Source organism: Thermobia domestica, chromosome 1 (genome assembly GCF_964235325.1).
Source record: "Thermobia domestica chromosome 1, izTheDome1.hap1.1, whole genome shotgun sequence".
Classification (NCBI taxonomy): domain Eukaryota; kingdom Metazoa; phylum Arthropoda; class Insecta; order Zygentoma; family Lepismatidae; genus Thermobia; species Thermobia domestica.
Genome location: NC_137454.1, coordinates 63,047,348 through 63,068,372, shown reverse-complemented (window position 1 = coordinate 63,068,372; position 21,025 = coordinate 63,047,348). Strand labels below are relative to the sequence as shown.

General features: G+C 36.3%; 2 protein-coding genes across 3 annotated transcripts in view; one reads left to right on the top strand and one right to left on the bottom strand.

Moving 5' to 3' along the window:
• Nucleotides 1-3,008: 3,008 nt before the first annotated feature.
• On the bottom strand, nucleotides 3,009-7,790 carry LOC145684571 (zinc finger MYM-type protein 1-like). The gene is made up of 2 exons (XM_081756979.1): nucleotides 7,302-7,790; nucleotides 3,009-4,826 (listed from the first exon to the last, which is right to left on the bottom strand). The coding sequence occupies exons 1-2, from the start codon at nucleotides 7,788-7,790 to the stop codon at nucleotides 3,009-3,011; spliced, it is 2,307 nt and encodes a 768-aa protein (XP_081613105.1).
• Nucleotides 7,791-9,700: 1,910 nt separating this feature from the next.
• LOC145685484 (uncharacterized) overlaps nucleotides 9,701-21,025 on the top strand; it is a 73,477-nt gene continuing 62,152 nt past the window's right edge. For both annotated transcript variants that reach the window (XM_081757890.1, XM_081757884.1), the window contains exon 1: nucleotides 9,701-10,367. In XM_081757890.1, coding sequence (XP_081614016.1) covers nucleotides 9,840-10,367 — 528 coding nt within the window. In that variant the 5' untranslated portion in view covers nucleotides 9,701-9,839. The remainder of the gene's footprint in view (nucleotides 10,368-21,025) is intronic.

The following is a 21,025-nucleotide window of genomic DNA, read 5'->3' as shown; positions in this document are numbered from 1 at the left end:
TCCTGAAAGGATATGGGATTGACTGTTTGAACTCTCCTTTTGATGAAATTCTGCGTACGCCAGTGGCAGATGTAGAAGGTAAACACTGGGGTATCCAACCAGAAACCAGACTATGATAGGTATCATGAGTTTATTATAAACTTCAAAAAATATATAAATAATAGCTTAAATTATTTTTGCCACTCAAAAAACTGGGGGGTGGGGGCTAAGAATCCCCGGTCCTGGGCTAGATCCGCCACTGTCGTACACCTCCTTTTATGTATAAGTTAAAGTATGGTTTATTTAGGATAGTTTATCTTGTATACGATATGAATGAAAGCATGGTAAATTTAATGAAATTCTTAACTTAGAATCATAGTTTAAATTTCCTTACTTATGCCCTGTAGGCCTGGACATCCGCACGATTTTTCACAGGGAAAGGTAAAGTTTGTAGTTCTTTGTATGTATGTGTGTTTTTAAATACAGGGTGCGGCACGTAAAACCGGCCCGTCGTAATATTCTGGTATATTGTGTTTTTGGCAACACTTAAATAATCTACCTTCCTACCAAGAGATGGCGTGTCGAGGTCGGGTCAACTTACGTGACCTGCAGCAGTCACGTGCAGCCCCAGCCAGTGAAACTTGTCGAAACCAGTTGAGAAAAAGGCCTCGTTGTGTTAAGCCGGGTGAGTGTCAGTGTGTGATAATGCCGTATTCGATACCCGAGCGTGTTGCCATTGTTGAAGGGTTCATTCTCACTGGATCTTTGTGAAAACAAAGAATTTGTTTCGGGAGAAATTTCCAGGAAATTATGTGCCAGCAAAAGGCACCATTCAGGAATTGATTGAAAAATGGCGACGTACAGGATCGGTTCAAAATGCTCCCAGGAACAGACGACCATCTGTCTGCACACCTGAATTAAAGATACAGGTGGAGGAGATAATGACAAGAAGTCCTCGAAAGTCAACCAGAAGATTGAGTCAGCAGGTTCATGCGAGCGAGAGAAGTTGCAGACGTGTTTTAAGGGGACTGAAGTTAAAACCGTACCGGATAAGTGTTGTGCAAGAACTGAAGGAGCCTGACCTGCAGAAGAGGGTGCATTTCTGTTCATGGCTGTTGAGCAATGTTGCCAGTGGTTTCTTGGATCCACTAATGCTCATCATGAGTGACGAGGCGTGGTTCCACCTGTCTGGGTACGTAAATTCCCAAAACAACCGGTATTGGTCGACAGAAAATCCACACGCAATCTACCAGGTACCCTTGCATGATGAGAAGATTGGTGTTTGGTGTGCCATTTCCGCCACACGCGTTATTGGGCCCATATTCTTTGAGACGACAGTGAACAGTGATGTGTATATGGGAATCCTGGAGGAGTTTTATACACACTTGACCGAAGAGGAGCGTCAGTTATGTTACTTTCAGCAGGACGGTGCAACATGCCACACATCAGCTGCATCATTGTCCCTTGTGCATGAGATGTTTACACCAGAGAGGACAATCAGCAAAGGCTTGTGGCCTCCTCGGTCACCAGACTTACCCACGTGTGGCTTTTACTTATGGGGACTGTTAAAGGGAAGAGTATACGAAACAAATCCACACACAATTGAAGAACTCAAGACCAGGATCCAGGATGTCACCAATAGCATTACAACACAAGAACTGACAACGGTATATATGAATCTCCTCAATCGTGCTCACATGTGTGTTGAAGTGGGCGGAGGACACTTTCAGCACCTGCTGTGAAGGTGAGTAGTCATATTCAATACATTACATTTCATTTTATGTGTTCACTTTACGGGCCGGTTTTACGTGCCGCACCCTGTACTTATGGCCTTTTCGCATGTAAGACCCAGCTCTGGCTATAAAAAGTGAAAGGCCGTAGAAACGAGTTGCCCAGTGTTTTATTTGTATGGACAGTACCATTCCGATATTCATTGCATAGTTTTTAGCAAAAAGACAAATGCTTTCATATTTTGCTGACCACTTAGTTTGTCATAAAACAGTACGCAAAGAAATAAAGAATTAAATGTAGAAAATATTGATCGTTCCCAGGGACGTAGCCAGAGTTCTGAGTTTGGGGGGGGGGCACATTTGCAAATGGAATAACTCACATATATATATATATATATATATATATATATATATATATATATATATATATATATATATATATATATATATATGTGTGTGTGTGTGTGTGTGTGTGTGTGTGTGTGTGTGTATTGCGTACTCACGATAATTCCTGGAATCGGGTGGCCGCGGATAAATCAACACGAAAATATGGTTTGGAATATTCGCCAATAAATTGTCCTAAATTAAACTTTAAGTATTCTTTCAAGGGTTAGAAGAGAAAAGCGAGATCTTTTACGAAATGCAATAATGAAACAATAATTTAAAAACTACTGTATGTATTTATAGTGTTTACGTATGCAAGGGCATCCAGTTACATTATAAAACGCAATACTTCATACAAACAGTTTTTAATACATTTATACATACTTTTTTCCTTGTACCTTTATACACTTTGTAGTTTGAGAAAATAATTACAAATAACATGATAACAGTTTACTACCCTAAAAAGTGATATGAGTTCCATGAGGCTACCTAAATTGAACACATAGGCTACCAAAACGTATATTATAGCGTTAAAATGTAATATTTTACATAGTTGAAGAAACATTATATACTAGACTAATAAACCAATATAATTTCGAGTGACTATAGTGTAAATTTTATAAGAATTAACAAACTAGCATTTTTTCAAAGATCCTGATTTTCTTTATACATTACTAAAAAAAAAGTAGTACACTTTATTGTTTACAAAATTGTTAACATCTTCGTGCGTCTCAAACATAATATGAATGTCAAAGAGGCCTACAATTACTTGAACTTTCGTGAACATAAGAAAAACCTAATCAACGAAGTATACATATATAATAACATAATAGTTGGTTAAATATTCACCTAATATTACAACACCATTTTTTAATGTTGTTTTGGGTTCATCTGACAAGATCTGCCACACTGCATTTACAAATTACTTGCTGGACACAAACTGTGACGCCTATGCGACGACTTTGCAAATATGTCAATAACTTTATCTTCTTCAAGCTTAGAGGCTATCTCTTGTTCTATTTCAAGTGCGGCTAACGCTGATGTTCTGTCCTGACCAGATTTACAACGTATATATGATTTGAGCCTCTTATACACGCTGAAAGAACACTCACAAGAAGCTGATGACACAGGTAGCGTCATGGCTATTTCCAGCAAATTCGTAGTTTGAGGAAAAATTGCCTTGGGCAGAGCAACATGCAGGTCTGAGATATTTGTAATTTCTTTCTCCTTCATAAGAGATTCTACGTAATTTTTTACAACAACGAATTCATGTTCAGGAAAATCTATTTCGAATTGCGTAGCAAACTCTTCCATTGCCTCCTTCATCAAGAACAGTTTTGATTTAGGATGACATGCTTGAATGCCACGAATCACAGATATATTTTCCTTGCAGAATCGTCTGTCAAACTCGTTCACAATGTTGTCAACTACTGGATATAGGAGTTCTGTACGAAAACTCGCTTCAGTGTAACCCTGGATTCTTTTCTTCGGAATACTGCCGGAAACCAGAAAATCTTTCATACTACTATTATCTCGCTTTTCTATGCTCTTTGGTAGATTAAAACATTCTACACCATTTTGTTTGGCAAACTCTAATGCTTCAGTGTAGAGACGCAGTGAATTTTCCTCTGTTCTAAGTTCTTTTATGGCTTCAACAACCGAACAAATAAGTAGCTGGGCGTCGGCTAGGGTAATATCTTCTCCTTGTAGAAAATTGTTCAAGCCACTAGTAATTCCCAAAATCTTGCTAAAAACAATCAAACATGAAACAGTTGCAAATGATTTCAGTTTGTTAGCAATACCCTCAGCTTCAGTAGTCTTCTTAGCATCCTTACCCTTTAATGCAGAGATTATAGTTCCATAATTCTTTTTCACAGCATTCAGTGAGCGAATATGTGAAGCCCAATGAATGTCTGAAAGGCCAGGTATACTGGACTGCTCCAAACCTAACGCTGTCTGAACTTGTTGTAGTCGTTCGTGAGCTTTTACGGAGGAGAAATAATTATGCAAAGACTGCAATAAATCAAAAAAGGCAATTGCTTGTTCGAACGAACACACTTCTACAATTATTAAATTTAACTGGTGCGCATAACAATGAATATACAGTGCGAGGGGATGAGACTTGCGAAATAACTTTTGCACACCACCTATGTGACCTCTCATAACGCTCGCCCCATCGTAAGCTTGCCCAATGCATCTTGAGTTCTTATTAACACCTACAGAAATCAAAGTTTCGAGAATTGTTTTCGATATGTATTCAGCATTTACCTCACGAAGTTTAACAAATTTCAAAAAGTGCTCTACCGGTTTAGAGTTTTTTACATATCTCACACAAACACTAAGTTGTTCAGAAACACTAATATCTCGCGTTTCATCAGCCATAACGCTGAACTTTCCAGCGGCATTCAGTTCACTTACAATAATATTGACGATTTCCTCACCACAGCACAAGATAAGTTCATTTTGAATTTCTGGGGATAAATAAGTGGTATTCCCTGGCGCTGTATAATTCTTTAAAAAAGGGTCAAAACGTTGTAACAACTCGAATGTTTGCAAGAAATTCCCTTTATATAAACTGCTGTCATCTTCATCGTTGCCTCGGAAAGCCAATCCCTGTCGACCCAAATGGATCACAATCGCCACTATACGTTTTAAGTACTCTCGACGGGCGATTATTTCTTCTCTAGATGCACGGTTTTGCAGATCCAGCACATCTCCAGTTTCCTTGGACCTCTGAAAGGAAGATATGGTATATTTTAAGAAGCTATATAATTAAGATGAAGAGTACAATACTTATTAAAGAAAATACTTATTTCATATAGTGTATACATAGAGGCGACTTTAAAGTTTCAAATTTGGGCAGGCCCGCTTCCTCGCTCATGGATACATATACACACTTGATTGAATAGTGACGGTAGGAAACCATGTATACTTTTGGATATATATACATATAAGCCATTGAATAATTTGAATAATCATCTGGTATGATTGATTTAAAAAATAATCATTTAATTATTAGTCAAACACTTAAAAATATAGCTTTAAACTTCGACAAAAGAAAATCAGACTAGTTTAATGCATTCATATACGAGGGGTCATACTGAAAGTCGTGAGCAACATGTTTTCACAACCGTAATCTTTAGTTGTAAGTGAAACCAAGTATATTATCTCAATCTACAGAACTTTCTTTCTTTCTTTCCAGACGTTGACGCTGTTTGTTGCTAGCACGTAACCACAGGCAAGGTTTCCAAAATGGCGACAGCGATGCTTCGTTTCGACAGCGTGCTATGATTGAATTCCTTGTTAAAGAAGACCAACCTGCTTCTGAAATTCACCGCAGATTGCAGCATGCCTATGGAGACGTGTACATGGGTGACAACAGTGTTAGGAGGTGGGTGAAACATTTTAAGGATGGAAACACGAGTATCGAAGATGAGTCTTGCAGTAGGCGCCCTCGAATTGCCTCCACGGAATGCAACAACGTAAGGCTTGATGAGATGATTAGGGGAGATAGGCGATCACTGTGAAACGTGGTGTTGGACATAGTGAGGTGCAAGAAATGATTCATAGCTTAGGTTATCAGAAGGTTTGTGCTTTTGGTAGGACCGTTTATTAATCGAGAAGCACAAACGTCAGATACTAACCATTACCCAAACCCTTCTTCAGAGATTTCGACATGAAGGTGATGACTTTTTGACGAGTATTGTGACTGGAGATGGAAGCTGGTTCCATCATTATGAACCTGAAACAAAATGACAGAGTATGGAATGGCACAACTTGAATCCGCCACCGAAGAAGAAGGCGAAGATAGCGCAATCGGTAGGGAAAGTAATGGGATGTCTACTGGGATGCAGAGTTGCATTCTGGTTCACTTTCTTGAGTCTGGACAAATCATAAATTCTGCCCGCTACATCCAGACACTTTTGAAGCTCCGTCGAGCCTTGCGTGATAACGTCCTGGAAAGATCATCCTTCAACAGGATAATGCGCGTTCGCATTCTGCACGTGCCACTGTGGAGCAGATCAGATTTGGGAGGGAAACACTTCCACATCCTCTTTACAGCCCCGACATGGCACCCTCCAACTACCATCTTTTCGGTTTTGTGAAAGAACAGATGCGAGGCCATCGCTACGAGACACAGGAAGATATTCGGTAAGCAGTGCGTCAGTGTCTACGGGCAGCTGGAACGGAATTCTATCGCAAGAGTATTTTCAAACTTGTAGAACTATGGGGAAAATGTGTGCAAAAAACGGAGACTCTGTGGAAAGGAAAAGTGAAAGAAAGGTCTATAGATTGAGATGATATATTTGGTTTCACTTACAAAGAAAGATTACGGTTGTGAAAAAATTTTGCTCATGACTTTCAGTATGCCCCTCATAGATTAAGAAAATACACATTATTACAAGTTACCTTGAAAAGCACGAAATGAAACAGAATTTGAAACATACGTAACATAAATTGTAAACCCATTCCTTTTTGTGATGCAAACTTGTTCATCTTTCCTCTCTTTCAATATATATCACCTAACTTGTGGTCTTTCTCCACTCATTGCAGTACGTAGGAGCAATTTTATTCCTGCGTTTACAAAATTAAGAGGCCTTGTTTCTGCATAGTTGTATCTGCTTTCTCTGACTCCTACGTGTCTGGATTTGTTTTGTCTGCTGCAATTTATTGCATCATTTAGATGCCTGGACTCTTGTTCAGCAGTCTTGGCGTTATTGTAGTGATTAGAAGGGAAGGGAGAGTAGGAAAATGGGTTATGAAATAATCAAACTAAAACGTGACCGAAAAATGATACAATGGCTACCTATGCTGTTAGCCGTCTGCTGTCTGCTTTGCTTCAAAGAGCTCCAAGCTTCGGAAATTATTTGTAAAGTAATGGTTGATGCTATTTGTTAAATAATTATCTACCATTAATATAGACCCTGTATAGTGGAAAATATATTTACTCTCTATGGTATCTTTTTAGTGTTTATATATTTTTCAAAATTTTTGGGTAGGCGCGTGCCTATCCGCTAATGCCGCCACTGGTGCACATTCATTCAAATGAGATAAGAACCAATACTGGGTTACCTGTTAACGTTTACACTTCACGGTTATCTACTTGTACACCGTAGTAACACCTCTCCTGTAATCTGTAAAGTTTACAAGAAATTTACAAAAGAAAATGAACTGCACCTCATATTTTCTAAGAAAGCTGTTACTTACCTCAAAATTGGCCCACATTTCCATTGACTTTTTATGGTAGCTGGATCCATCATGCTCCTTTAGTTTATCTGTGGCCTTCTTCCAATTCCGGAACCCAGATATTCGAAAAGCAGTTTCTGCGTAACCCGATTGGGTTCCAAAAACACGACATGGAAAACAAAAGCAAGCATCCTGCGAAACACTATACTCCAACCAGTTGTAAAGAGTGTACCAATTTTTTTGAAATGTTCGTTTTCGTTTGCCGAAAGTTGTACATGGGTAATTTTGTAGCTTTGGTTGATTGGGAGAATTATTTCCTAAATCTTTCACATGAATGTTTTGCAGTGAGGTACTAGCAAGTTCCTTAGCTTCTTCCTTATCAACAGTGTCCGAATGAATTTTTTCCTCAGCAACAACATGCACCTTATCAGTTTCTCTCCAGGTATTATCCAATTGATTATCACTTTTTCCATGTGAAATAAAATATCCAGATTTAATAAATCTATCCATATTTAACTTAATTTCAAGAACAGGCACACAGCAAACTTAACACAGCACACTACAATTTCACGAAGAGGATCTTCGTGAGACTCTCGTAAAACAATTAAAATATAAGATAATATAGGCTACTACAAAAACCAGCAATCGGGGGAGGGGAGGCATCCTACTCGCCTCTGAGTCGAATTGACCTTTCAGTTTTGTCTTACGTTAGTCGATTACAAGAAGTGCATTCGCATGGATTTTTAGCCCTTAGTACCTCAAGGCGAATGTAAGGCTGAATCACTCTAAGGGCTGTAAGAACTTAACAATGTTAAGGAATATGACGCCCGGCTCCCAAAGTTACTGATCTTATACTCTTATTACCGTTCACTTAACGTTTAAGAAATAGCCTATAAGTGGATTTTAAAAAGAAAAGTAACCTTTTACTTCAAGTATGAATAATTTCTTATGGATATTTTTTTCATTTATTGTCGGATAAAAACAAATTGTAATATATAATTTTAAATAAATATTTGGGGGGGCCAAGTCAAGGTTTGAGGGGGCCGGTGCCCCCCGTGCCCCCTCCCCTTAGCTACGTCCCTGACGGGAAACCCAACTTAAATCATTATTGATAGACATAAATTCTAGTGCGTATCGAAGCCTCACCTTGCGTATTGTCAGGGCTGGATTAATCCATCTGGAGGCACGGGGGTAGAAAAAATATGCGGCTCCTGATGACTTCGCCTAATATATTTCTGTGAAAAGTACAGTACGAAAGTTAAGGGAATATGTTTCATATGATGATTGTATCCTTGTCACTGTTTTTAGATAGCCAGTTGATATTTTGATCAGAGTAGAGGCCCGGGGCTACAGTCCCCCTAAGCCTCCCTTTGTCCAACACTACGTATTGTCATACCTGTAGGCGAAAGGAAACGGATTATAATGCAAAGTAATGATAATGGAAGAATTAATTGAATAAACAGAATGGAATAAGCGGGAGAACCTACACAAAAACCACTTACATGGTTGCCAGAAGATTCGTCTTCATTGTTTTGGTCGGTATCTCCCATTTTCCACTGCTGCCTTAGGATATAACAGTAATCTTGGCTATTACTATGAAAAATTAATTATTACAAAATCTGAGAGAAAAAGAACTTCTTAAAATAGTAAATTCTGAAAGGAAATACTATCTAAACTTGGTCAATTTATTTCAATATTACCTACATCAAAATTATTACAAAATCTTGAATGAAATCTCCACAATAAAGCACAGAGAAATTGCTCGCAATCTGGCAATTCAACGTATTTATTCAGACCTCATCCGTGGCTCTCTGATTGACATAGTTGCCTTTGGTGCGGAAGTCCTGGATTCAATTCCCGGTGAAGCTCATTAAAGTAAGATCACATGTTAAACTGTAGCGTCCTTCTCTTCGGGTTTGAAAACAGATATTAAACTCTAAATCAACCAAACAACGTGTTTATTAAGAACTGGAATTACTTATTTTATTCAGTACAGGAAGTAGAATGAAGAGCACTAAGCGCGTTATCTATTTTATCCAACACGAATTTAATTTTACAAAATTTAGAGATTTAAGATTTTAGTTTGCCACACTTCAAAGCGCGTATCATTTTTACTCGTGTAAGTGAAGATCATACTCTACTAACACCCACACAACGTACCAATAACCGTGCGATTAGTAATTTTTGCAGTAAACCGATATTCTTGCGTGGTAGTTGGTGTAGACTGTAGACGAAGCCGTTATACATAAAGAAATTTATTAAAATTTACAAATTAATATGATTATTTTAACTTTGCTCAATAAAAACACTTTCATGTTATCTACTAATTCAAAATGAAACGTTTTTGTTAAACTTGTTCGTATAAAGCGGAACACCACTTCGATTACAATACTATCGATAGTTGCATTCGATTATCTTCTCACACCAAGTGGGATGCTAAATGAGGATGTTGGGTGCGAGATATCTGTGGACCCATAGTGCTTTAGTGAACTCATACTGAGCACAAGTTATCCTGCACAGTCAACGGAAATAGCTAAATATTATCAATGATTGCTGGAGATGTTGTGTAAGGAAAGCATAGTGAAGTGGTTTAAGAATTTAAAAGGCGCAAAGCGTATAGATATTATGTGCAGTTTGTTAAATATGTGCCTTCCATTTGAATTACGCTTCCTTGGCACATGTCTAGAGGATCTTGGAAAGCGAGATTTTCAGGATCTAAGAGACGCTGAAAATCGTGCAAATAATTCTTCAGAACTGTCAGAATTACATTGTGTCAGTGACAAAAGGACTAGAAGAAAACTAGCTTTGTATATATCTTTACTACGTTCTTCTAATCATGTATGTTCAAATGTGCTATATAAGATACTTACGAACTTCGATTTTGATGATATTTTGGTGAATAATTCAATATCGGGGTTGAACTTAGATACGGAAATGTTAGATGAACTTCTTTTATTGTATACGATGGCAGTAAATCATCCAGCGTTTACATATGAACAAAAATCTGTGTTTGGTAATATATTAGTAAAACTCCAAGAAGAGGAGAATAGGTTACATAATGTTATTTTCATGAAGTCTTCGGTACAGGTGAGTTTCATGACTGTGTAGTTGTGTTACGCCTTGCACGAGCGTTGATGCTTGTTTAACACATGATCTCGAGAATAGAAATGTTATCTGCAGATAAATGCTTAGTAATCATGTAGATTTATTCAAAAGGTTGAACGTCTAGAATCAATAAACACATCCTTTAGTGAATATTGGAAGTGCTTGTAATGAGATATTGCAATATGCAGGCTCTGATAGATGCCATGTAATCTTAATAGTATACTATTCCCAATAAATGGTACGTAGTACTATTGCAGCACAGTTCTTTATAAAGCAAACATTGATACGGTACAGATTCAGTGTATATATCTGTATCAGTTTATATTTTCAATGCATATATCTGAATTAACCAATATTTAATTAATTAAATGAAACATGTTGACAACACAATTGACGATTTTGAGAAAAGGGTTAACTTTACAACGCCCGCTCCAGCAGGTATACTCACTCAGAAACGAGAAATTACATACTAACAATTTTATGAAAATAGATCGAACTTACTTAACCTTAAGCTAATCCGTTCCTAACCCCTACCCTACTGTATTTATATCTTACTCTACTCTACCCTACCCTTCTCTGCTATACTTTTTAAAAGGACCCACTTATCGATGTGCAGCTGGAGCGGGTCTTGTAAAATTCCCACCCCCCCTCAAAAAAAACTATTTCTCTGGCACAGATTTGCTTTAGATCTCTGAATGTTAGTAATTTTACGGTTCAGTTGGGCAATGTATATATACACAGATCCATGTGATATACAATGAATCAATCACTTAATGCTGTAATTTCTTGTCACGAAAAGCTTAAGATTAGTAAAATTACATTTATTTTATTTACATGTTGTAAAACCTGCTTTTCTTGAGACCCCAACTGAATTCAATGCCAAGCTGTATTCTGATATAAGAAATGCTGGATTTAATTCCGTAGCTGACAATACAATGAATACCTAATGAACATTTAAAACATCCCTATTCTATACGTACAAGGAATTGGTAGCAGATTAATAAGGTGTACAAGGTAATTGCGAGTGGGTAGGAATGACAGAACAGTTTGAGCTCTAGAATAACGGAATATATGCATGACGCTAAGGGATTTTCATACCTTTCAGATCACTTAAAAATCTTCATGCTTTTCTGTGTGTCAAAATGAACCGTTTACAGTTTATGTATGCTTTTATTAGAATTCGTGGCTTAAGTTTAAGAGTTACCCCTCCTAAACCCCCTAAGAGTTTCAAACCTACAAAAAAGCAACTAAACGTTAAACATTGTTAGGGTAGGGTTGGTTAGGTTAGTTTAGAATAGGTTTGGTTAGGTTAGGTTATCCGATAACACTTTATTTAGACTAGAACAGTGACTGGAACCAGTTCTCATAGAAGCTTCAATTATCACTTAAATTTAGTAAACCGTGGTTCTCATTAATAATAATAATAATAATAATAATAGATCTTCATTATTCTTATATAATTGTGTAAAACTCAATGCGGAAATACCACATTCAACACATCGATCCCCCATTCTATACGACTACCACGCTGCTGAATCACTGAAACCTTACGCGTCTTGCAAATAGTACCCACTTCTACATATCTTTTCTCGTATTAAACGTAACTTTACTGTCAAATTCAACACTAAAACATCACTTACAAACCAAATCATTATTTCTTATGTCATTTCCCCTGTAAATTTACATAATTTGTACAAAATAAAAAAAAAAAAAAAAAACTGAGGGGCAACTCTAAACTTAACCCGAATTCGTAACTAGACAGTAGTAATATTCCAGAAATATATATAAATTCTGTCGAGGAATTTGAAGCTTAAAATATATAAAACGATAATTATGCCTGTTGTTCTGTATGGTTGTGAAACATGGTCGCTTACTCTGAGGGAAGAACATAGACTGAAAGTATTTGAGAACAGGATCCTGAGAAGAATATTCGGACCCAAGAGGAACGAGAATGGGGAATGGCGGAAGCTTCATAACGAGGAACTACATAGTTTATACGGTTTACCCAACATTGTTAGGGTCGTCAAGTGTAGGAGGCTTAGGTGGGCAGGTCATGTAGCTAGAATGGAAGAAAGTAGAAACGCCTTCAAAGTCTTGACTGGTAGACCCATAGGAAAACGACCATTAGGAAGACCTAGGCGCAGATGGGAGGACAATATTAAGATGGATCTCGCAGAGATAGGAATACAAAGTAAAAACTGGATGCAATTAGCTAAGGATAGAAGTCAGTGGAGAGCTTTTGTGAACGCGGCACTGAACCTCCAGGTTCCATAGGCCATAGAGTTAGTTATATATATATAAACTGTGATGCGTACAATTAGCCTAACTGAAAGCTATGTACCAATATAACAACAAACGAGCAAACGTAAACATGGAAGGAAAAGAAGTTCCTGCTAGAGTATGAATAAAAAAAAGAAATCATAAGTTCAGCAGGTTTTCTTGAAGTTCCTTATTTGGTTTGAGACTAGATCTGTATTACTAATGCGAACAGTAAAATAATGCAAGTGATTTATTGTTGAAAATGGGTATTTGTATATGTTAATTCTTGAAAGTAATGGGTAGGAAAGATTTGCACATTTAGACTTCCGGACTGGCTTACCAGGAATGCTTCCGATTGTAAAATCAGTTTTGCATTCTGAAAACATATTTAGGTCCAAAGATGTAATTTATTCCAAAGTTTTATCTTTTAATGGACATAAATAACGAAGATATGGCTCAGTAAATTTTTGGGAATAGATTAGAAATTACCCGGACAATGGATAAATTTTAAGGAAATTATCAACTTCATGTATTATCAACTTCATGCACGTTCTTATTTTCAAGTGACATTACATCATGTTGTTAGGTATAAAGATAATTACGTAATGGTGAACACAAATATATACAGGGCACAAAATTTCAGTCAGACGCACTCGCCAATCCAAAAATGATGCTCGCCAGTATGTCACATAAAAATTATGGAAGGTCCCATTCCCACTTCCCAAGAAAGAGATTACATTAAGGCACAAAATTTCAAAACCAGACAGTTAGATTCAGGATAATCCATTTTGAATTGGACAATTCATATACATGATAAAAAATATCTTACCTTAAGACTTCACGTTTGTGTAACACTCTCCCTCTGCAGTGAAGCACCAGTTGCCGATTACAGTGATAACGGTATCTCGTGCAAATATCGATTTTTTAAAAAAATATTTTAGGTATTTACTTATTTTGTTATTTATTTATTTATCACTGGTATCGTGAAGTGATTGATTTGTTCTAGGCATGGGCTGTCTCCTTAGCTATTCTAATTTCAAACAGCGAGGGAAACTATTTCTGGCGTTGACGCGCCAAGAGGCAAACCATTTCGACTGAGAGTGGGAAAGGAGGGGCGAATTACAACTTTACAAACATCCACTTTCCATGTCCGTTGTGAAGACTTCATAGTCCGTGTTTTCTCTCACTCAAAGTCAAATTATTTTCGTGCGAAACAGAAACTGTGCAGTTGTATGAATTTAGGCACAAATCATTCCTACTGAATCTAGTCGCCAGCTCTAAATTTCTAGTCGCCAATGGCGACCTGGCGACCTGAAATTTTGTGCCCTGATATATGTCTAATACCAATAATGTTACAAACTGTAAAAGTAATCTGTGAAGTTAGTTTACGACGGCTTTGATCCATAGATTGCAAATACACAAAAACAAGTAATTCATTTTGATGAAAAAAGTCCAAAGAGGACTAGTATTCTAACCTCACGTACAGAAATGTGTACACTGACCCAACAGTGTTGTAAGAATTACAATTTATTTTTTAACATTTTTGTAAGGAATATTCCGAACACAATAGTTTCCAGACTAATATAATATATTTCCCGTGTCAAAATATTTCACGTATAGAAATCATTGAAGGGAAGGTTCTAGAACACAGGTCCCCCCATATAGGTTAATAGCTAAGTTGGTTCCTTTCTGTACTAAAGTAAAATATTTGATTCACAAAGTATTGCCAAGCGTGCATTAGCGAGTGAAGGCGGGTTAGAGGGCACGTTTTCTGTCTTTATTACAGCTAGGTGGGAAGGGGGACCTGTGTTCTAGGACCTTGTCATTCCGAATCATTGTGAACTAATATGAAACGCTAGAATCACTATGATTCGTTAAAAATCACTGAGGGGAGCTGGTTTACTCAATCCCACATAGCATTGCCGAGCGAGCTTTAGCGAGTGAAAGAGGGTTACAGCCCCAAAGAGCATGTTGTTTTCTGTCTTTATTACAGCTAAACGGGAAGGGGACCTATGTTCTAGAACCTTGCCATCATTGAATATAATGGGGAATAAAATAATAGAATCATGTCAAGGAGAGTGAGTGACATGAAAATCACTAAAAACATGAACATTGTTTACCAGTTCGTGTCGTGATGTGGTGGTTAGCATACTGAATTTTCATGCGGCAGACTAGCTTTCGAATATTGCCTGCCTTGCTTTTTTTTTTTTTTTTTCACGTTTAGTTTTTCAGTTTTTCATTCAGAAAAAACACCGTAGAATAAAAGAAAGGTTCTTACATATGCAAGATATCGTCAAATAATACCAATGAAACAAATACTGTTAAATTGTAGCAATAACTTTGCTACGTTGTTATATAAGTGAAAGTGTATATATGTGTGTAAGTTTTGAACAAGGTACAAAACAAAATATCTTCCCACAGTAAGAATGACACAGAGTGTTTAAATGACAAAGCGAACTATGTCCAGAAATGTTACGTAGTACATTCTTGGTGTGAGACAGATTACCCTTATGTGGAATTTATTTAAAGCAACCTGGTTGGTAATGCGTTACAGGATACATTTGATGTCGCATTAGAAGCCACTTCTAATAGCTGTATGGTATGGTGGGAGAGAAACTCAGCAAGTTTCAGTTTTTGTATATTGACATCTTTTGGTAGATTTAGTTCCCAAATATTTTCACCATACGGTGCACACCGTACATCAAGAAGGAGACATCTGTTATGCTTTCCCAGGGCATAGGAATAGGAGAAGGCTTCCGTAATTCAAATTCCTATCAATACATCGATAACTTTTTTGGATGTGATAAGATTTAATTGCATCATTTCCGTAGTTATAATGTGTCCAAATATCCCAGTTGAATTCTTTAGATGGATGACAGCAAAGATGTCTAGATAACGGTGAATCAGAATGTGTGTATAATACATAACAGCGTTGCAATCTTTTAGTAATTTGAAAAGATACTGATCCAGGCTTGATCCTTATCACAATGGATCAGATATATACAAAGTTACTGAAATATAATTTTATACTCCGGTAACACTGTTTCGTCAGTCGACATATTTTTGCACTTGCAGTTAAGATAGCCGTCTTTAATACTACTTCATTTATCAATTTTGGTAATATGTGAAACATAGCTGTAGAAATAAGTGAACTTTGTGGTGGACAAACACCGTGTGCATGGATTTCCTCGGGGTTCTCCCGTTTCCTCCCACTTTTTTATCCTGCCATTTCATTCATTTTTCATCACCGTTTCCTTTAGCCTAGCTGACATAACCGTGAGACGTAAAACGCAGAGATTTCATTTCATTTAAATTTTAAAACTAGCAATAAGTCTCAAAACCGTTATTTAGACTATTTGTTTGATGTTAGTATTTGACGATATCTCGAAGGTGTATCAAAGTATTTTACTGTTCTGCGGTGTTTCTTTCGGATTATTTAAAAAAAAAAAAAAAAAAAAAGTAGTGGTAATTAATAAGATTCTTAGTCAAGTGTGTCGCGTGGAAATTCGGTACGCTAACTCAGATCGCGATGAGAACTGGTAAACAATGTGGATTTTGATGGTTTTCACGTCATTTTCTCTCCTTGACCTGATTTTTTGATGATTAGTTTGTGTTATTCACTATTATATTCTATTGGTTGTTATATTTGAAATATTTTGATGAGAAATGTGTATTTAGAAACTATTCCGTTCGGAATATTCTTTACAAAGATATTGAAAAATAAGTTTTTATTATGACAACATTGTTCAGTCAGTGTACATATTTTTGTATTTGAGGTTAGAATAGTCCTCTTCGGAACTGGTTTCGTTTAAAACCATGACTTTTGTATTTTGCAATCTAGGGATTGCTGTAGCAATCTATCTGATCAAATAACTCTTGAAGTTTCCAAAGCTACTGACGTATTAGACATATATTTTTGGTCACTATTATGTAGCCATGTATCCAATAACATGACATAGTACCATTCGAAAATAAAAAGTGCATACCAGGTTGGTAACGCTGCATTAGTTACAGTATTGATCATATTGCCTTTCGATGATGATCTTAAAATTTGATTATTATCTGGGTTCACTGTTCCCGAGTTTTCACTATGCTATAATTTGATTATTTATACCCATTAGTCGCTAAAACTTTGAAATAAATTACATCTTTGGAGGGGCTGTTTTCAGAATATGCAAAACCCATTTTACAATTGGGAACCATTCCTAGTTAGTAAAGCATATCTTTTCCAGGATACTGAGGCGGATGGTTTTTGATGGAACTTTTCTGCTGAAAAGATGATTTAGTTTAATCATCTCTGGTTCGGTGTAGCTAAATTTATGAATCTTTTACATCAGTGGTTGTCAGTCTTTTTTGAATGACGACACAGTTTACTAAACGGCCGCGACACATTTGTCTGATTATTATTATTATTATTATTATTAATAATATCAGCTAAGCTATAATAATGAAAGACGATGAGTAGTACTGATGATTGTTGCTGCTGCTGGAGCCATTGATTTGTACAGCCTGTCTGAAGATGATGTAATTATTATTAAATGTTACATGATTTTTAAATTCTGCAATTTCGCTGCACACCATATGAGGCTGCGCGACACCAGTTGGGAACCACTGTTTTACGTAGGTTTACATTTTTGATTCTGTTATGATGCTTTTATATATATATATATATATATATATATAATATATATATATATATAGAAAGAGGATATTTTATAGAAAGATCTTGATTACTTTCTTTGATATGCTTTAGTAGAATGAATGGAGGATCTCGCAGTACTGCGATACCCAAGAATAGGTTTAAGAAAACTAGAATATAATTTATAACTTCGAATATCGTGAGTTAAGAACAAAAAGTCACCATGCAGAGCTTTACGATTTGGATGTCGTCATAATGATATGATTGATGTTATTGGGACATATTTCAATGAGAAATGCCATATACATCAATAATCAATTAGCTCCTTACCTTTGTATCTGTGACGACTTTCCTAACTATTCGTACATCATATTGGTCTGCTCTGAGACCTTCCTCAACACCCAACACTGGTAGTAGATTTTTTAAAACATAATAATCGTTGAAAACGGCCCTGAAAAAGTCATAAAGCAACAACAGCAACACACGAGTATCTAAACAAACAATTACAGATGTATTACTTGTTAATTTTGTACTTGCTTCACTTGAGGAAGTCACTGTTCAAGATTTTGCAAGTCCTGTGTGAATGGAGGAACTCTTGGCTGAGTCTTTGTAACCAATTTCTGTTAATGTTTTCTCTTGTCATAGAAGCCACTGTAAGTTTTTCACTTCAAATTTTACCAACACGCAAAAACATTTTATGCAAAGGACTTGCTTTTATGAGACATAACATTTGAAAAATTTTTCAAATGTTACATCTACTAAAAGTAAATTCGTTACATAAAAGAAATGCTTTTAAAATTTTAAGTGAAAAGTTCACAGACGTTTTTAAGACAAGAAATAAAATGAACAGGAATTTGTTAGAGACAACCAGGTGTTTCTTAATTTGGGATGGGATGACTTTCTCAAGTAATAAAGTAGGGGATTAGCAAATAATACAGACGATCTTAAAAAAAAAAAAAAAAAAAAAAAAAATCCTGAGCAGCAACTTTCAACAATGATTGGTTTGCAACTTTGCATATTTATTTAGAAGCAAAAGTGTATGTTCTCCGTGTACCTCAGTCTCTCCTCTAATCATTCGTTTTTGTTTGGAGTTCGTCTGATACGTACGTCCTCAGCAATTGTAGTTTTCGTAAACGCTTGCAAATGCAAAATATATCACTCCGACAACAAAGATGGCTGCCATTCAGGAACACTTGTGCATACGACAACGTGAATGATGTTATTGACCATCTCATGTACAAGATTCGTCACACTCAAAGTTTTATAATTTTCGGACATATTCAAGCAACCACCTCTGGACCACTTCATGTGAATTGACCCTATTTCAGTTTTAGAACTCATGGTGTCAAGTTTATTAGTTTCTTCGTAAGCTTGACAGAAGGTACGCACTTCAGTGATCATAAAATGTATGAGAAATACGGACATATAAAATTCGTACCTTATTGCTGCCAAAAGAAGAGTACTATATGCCAGAATACCAGTGGTGAATCCCTATCTGCATGTCTGAACACGATTCTGCATGTTGGAACACACAGCGTGCTGACTGTGTTCGTGTAAATTTGTTCTGTTTGCTTCTTAGCTGGATAAAACTTGTTCTTGTAAGTTTTTCTTAACCCCTCTGTGAATCATTCACCCACTACCTCTTGATGTATGATGTCTATAGTAAACTCTCGGTTATCCGTACTTCTGCCTATGCTTATTTGTAGGTATAACTTTGTGTTAATAGTAAAGATACAGTCAAATCTGAAACTCCTAATTTTTGGTATATAATAATATAATACAGTCCTATTATGGGGAGGAATTGTATAATTTTATCAGGTCCCCCACCAGGGAGATATTCGTGTGAAGTATGCACTTTATTCACTTTCCTGAATTTTTAATAATTTCCTGAATGAAAAACGGGGATACGTCTAAGGATTGAAACTTGGTGAATGAGCACTTCTATATCAGACCTCTTTATCCAGAAAAGCTCACCTTCCTGAAAATTTGCCTTCTTACAAAAATCATCTGCTTAACTCGTAACTTTTAACGTCAGTGACCTATTTTTTTCAAGCCTACTTTTCACTCTGCTATACTTCACGGACAATAATGTTAATGCATAGTCTTGTAGCTTACAATTTTCTGACCATTGTGGTTATTGTTCCACATCGATAGAACAACTAGGGGAAGAGACACTTCAGATTCGGTAGCCCCTAACAACACCACCAAATGGCGCATCTTCGAAAACAAATATGGCTGCCAGTCGAAACCTGAAGTCACTAAAATTAAAATAATGGTTGTTTTCAACTAACAACATGGTTATTCATTTCTGGACCACTTGACGTGGATTTATCCTCCGATATATTATATTGTTTAGGTCAATAAGACTTATTTTTCTGTTCTCGTTATCGCTAATAATATTGTAGAATAGTTTGTAAAAATGAAGTCTTCTTGCCGAAACTCTTTGATGCTTATTATTTATTCTGTTGAGTATAGGACATCGAAGTTTAAAATCTAATAATCTATAAATTGTGCCTTGTTAAAGGTTAAGTCGGATAATCACATAAAGTTCTATTTAATGCAGCCAGTGTTAGCGTTATGAGTGTACTTTGTGCTATTAATAATATACGTGGCCGTAAAAGTGTTCTGCAGAATGGTGGTTTATCTTCAAGTATCTTGAATTGCCAGAATGAATTAGAAATAATACAATGCTTTCTATATGAGAACAGTAGGAACTAAATAATTTAAATGTTGAAACGTTGTAATAAATCCATTGCTATATTTCGTTTCTTTTTTTTTACCTTGCTGGGAGCATCGAGCAGGTTCTCAATAACATTTTGACCCCCGCTGTTCTGTCTGTTACATATTGCTAAACTTACCAGAAGATGTTTCCAGCAAGATAAAATGGAAACAGAATATAGCAATGGATTATAATAAATACAACGCTTCCAACAGTTAAATTATTTTATTATTCTAGAAGCAGTGAACTTGTTGCTTCTGAACATTCTCTTTCCTCCTATGACTCGGGACCTGGAGCAACGGTCCCACCCACAGGATGGCTCTGTATAGTAACAGCGTATTTGTTCCATGTAAATTATTGTGAGAGCTGCTTCCACTTTCATCCTTGGTCACTCAATAGTCAATTAAATCTGTGGCGAAGAGAAACCTTGACAGTTGACACGAGGATCAAGAAACACAGGAAATTCTAAAAATCAGGAATCTGCTGATTTAGATCTATCGTCTAATCATAATATTAAGATAAAAATAATCAAGAAAAGTATGTTCCATATTGAAAGGAAGGTATTTGGATCACGTTACTTAGGAATGAAGAAGCCAAAGTTAAATTGAGACAAAGGTAATCTTTACATACAGAGTTGGAACTGTATCTTTAATGGTTTCATTCAAAAATGTAATTTACATTAATTTAGATTTTCTTTATATTTCTCATTATGCGAATTCCCATGAAGCAATTGATCACAGGGTTATAAGTTTCTAAAATATACGTGGGTTATATTCTGTAAAGTGATACATTGACAGTTGTACTTGCTTCTGTTGCGTTCAAGTTTTTGTCATACTTCCGGTACATATGGATGGTAAGATATGTCATTAGTTATCCAAATATTTTTCGTGCCATGATTTGTGTTCTATATCCTGTTAGTTATGCACTAATAAATATATGAGTTAGGTGATTTCATTGTTATTCGTACGCTGAGGACCGAGTATGTGAGTAGGAGCAATTCCGAAATTACTTTGCTGGAATAAG

Coding starts and splice junctions, on each gene's coding strand:
- LOC145684571 (XM_081756979.1), bottom strand. CDS start 7,790: ATGGATAGATTTATTAAATCTGGATATTTTATTTCACATGGAAAAAGT. Junction 4,827..7,301: donor AAATGTGGGCCAATTTTGAG/GTAAGTAACAGC, acceptor TCTTCCTTTCAG/AGGTCCAAGGAAACTGGAGA.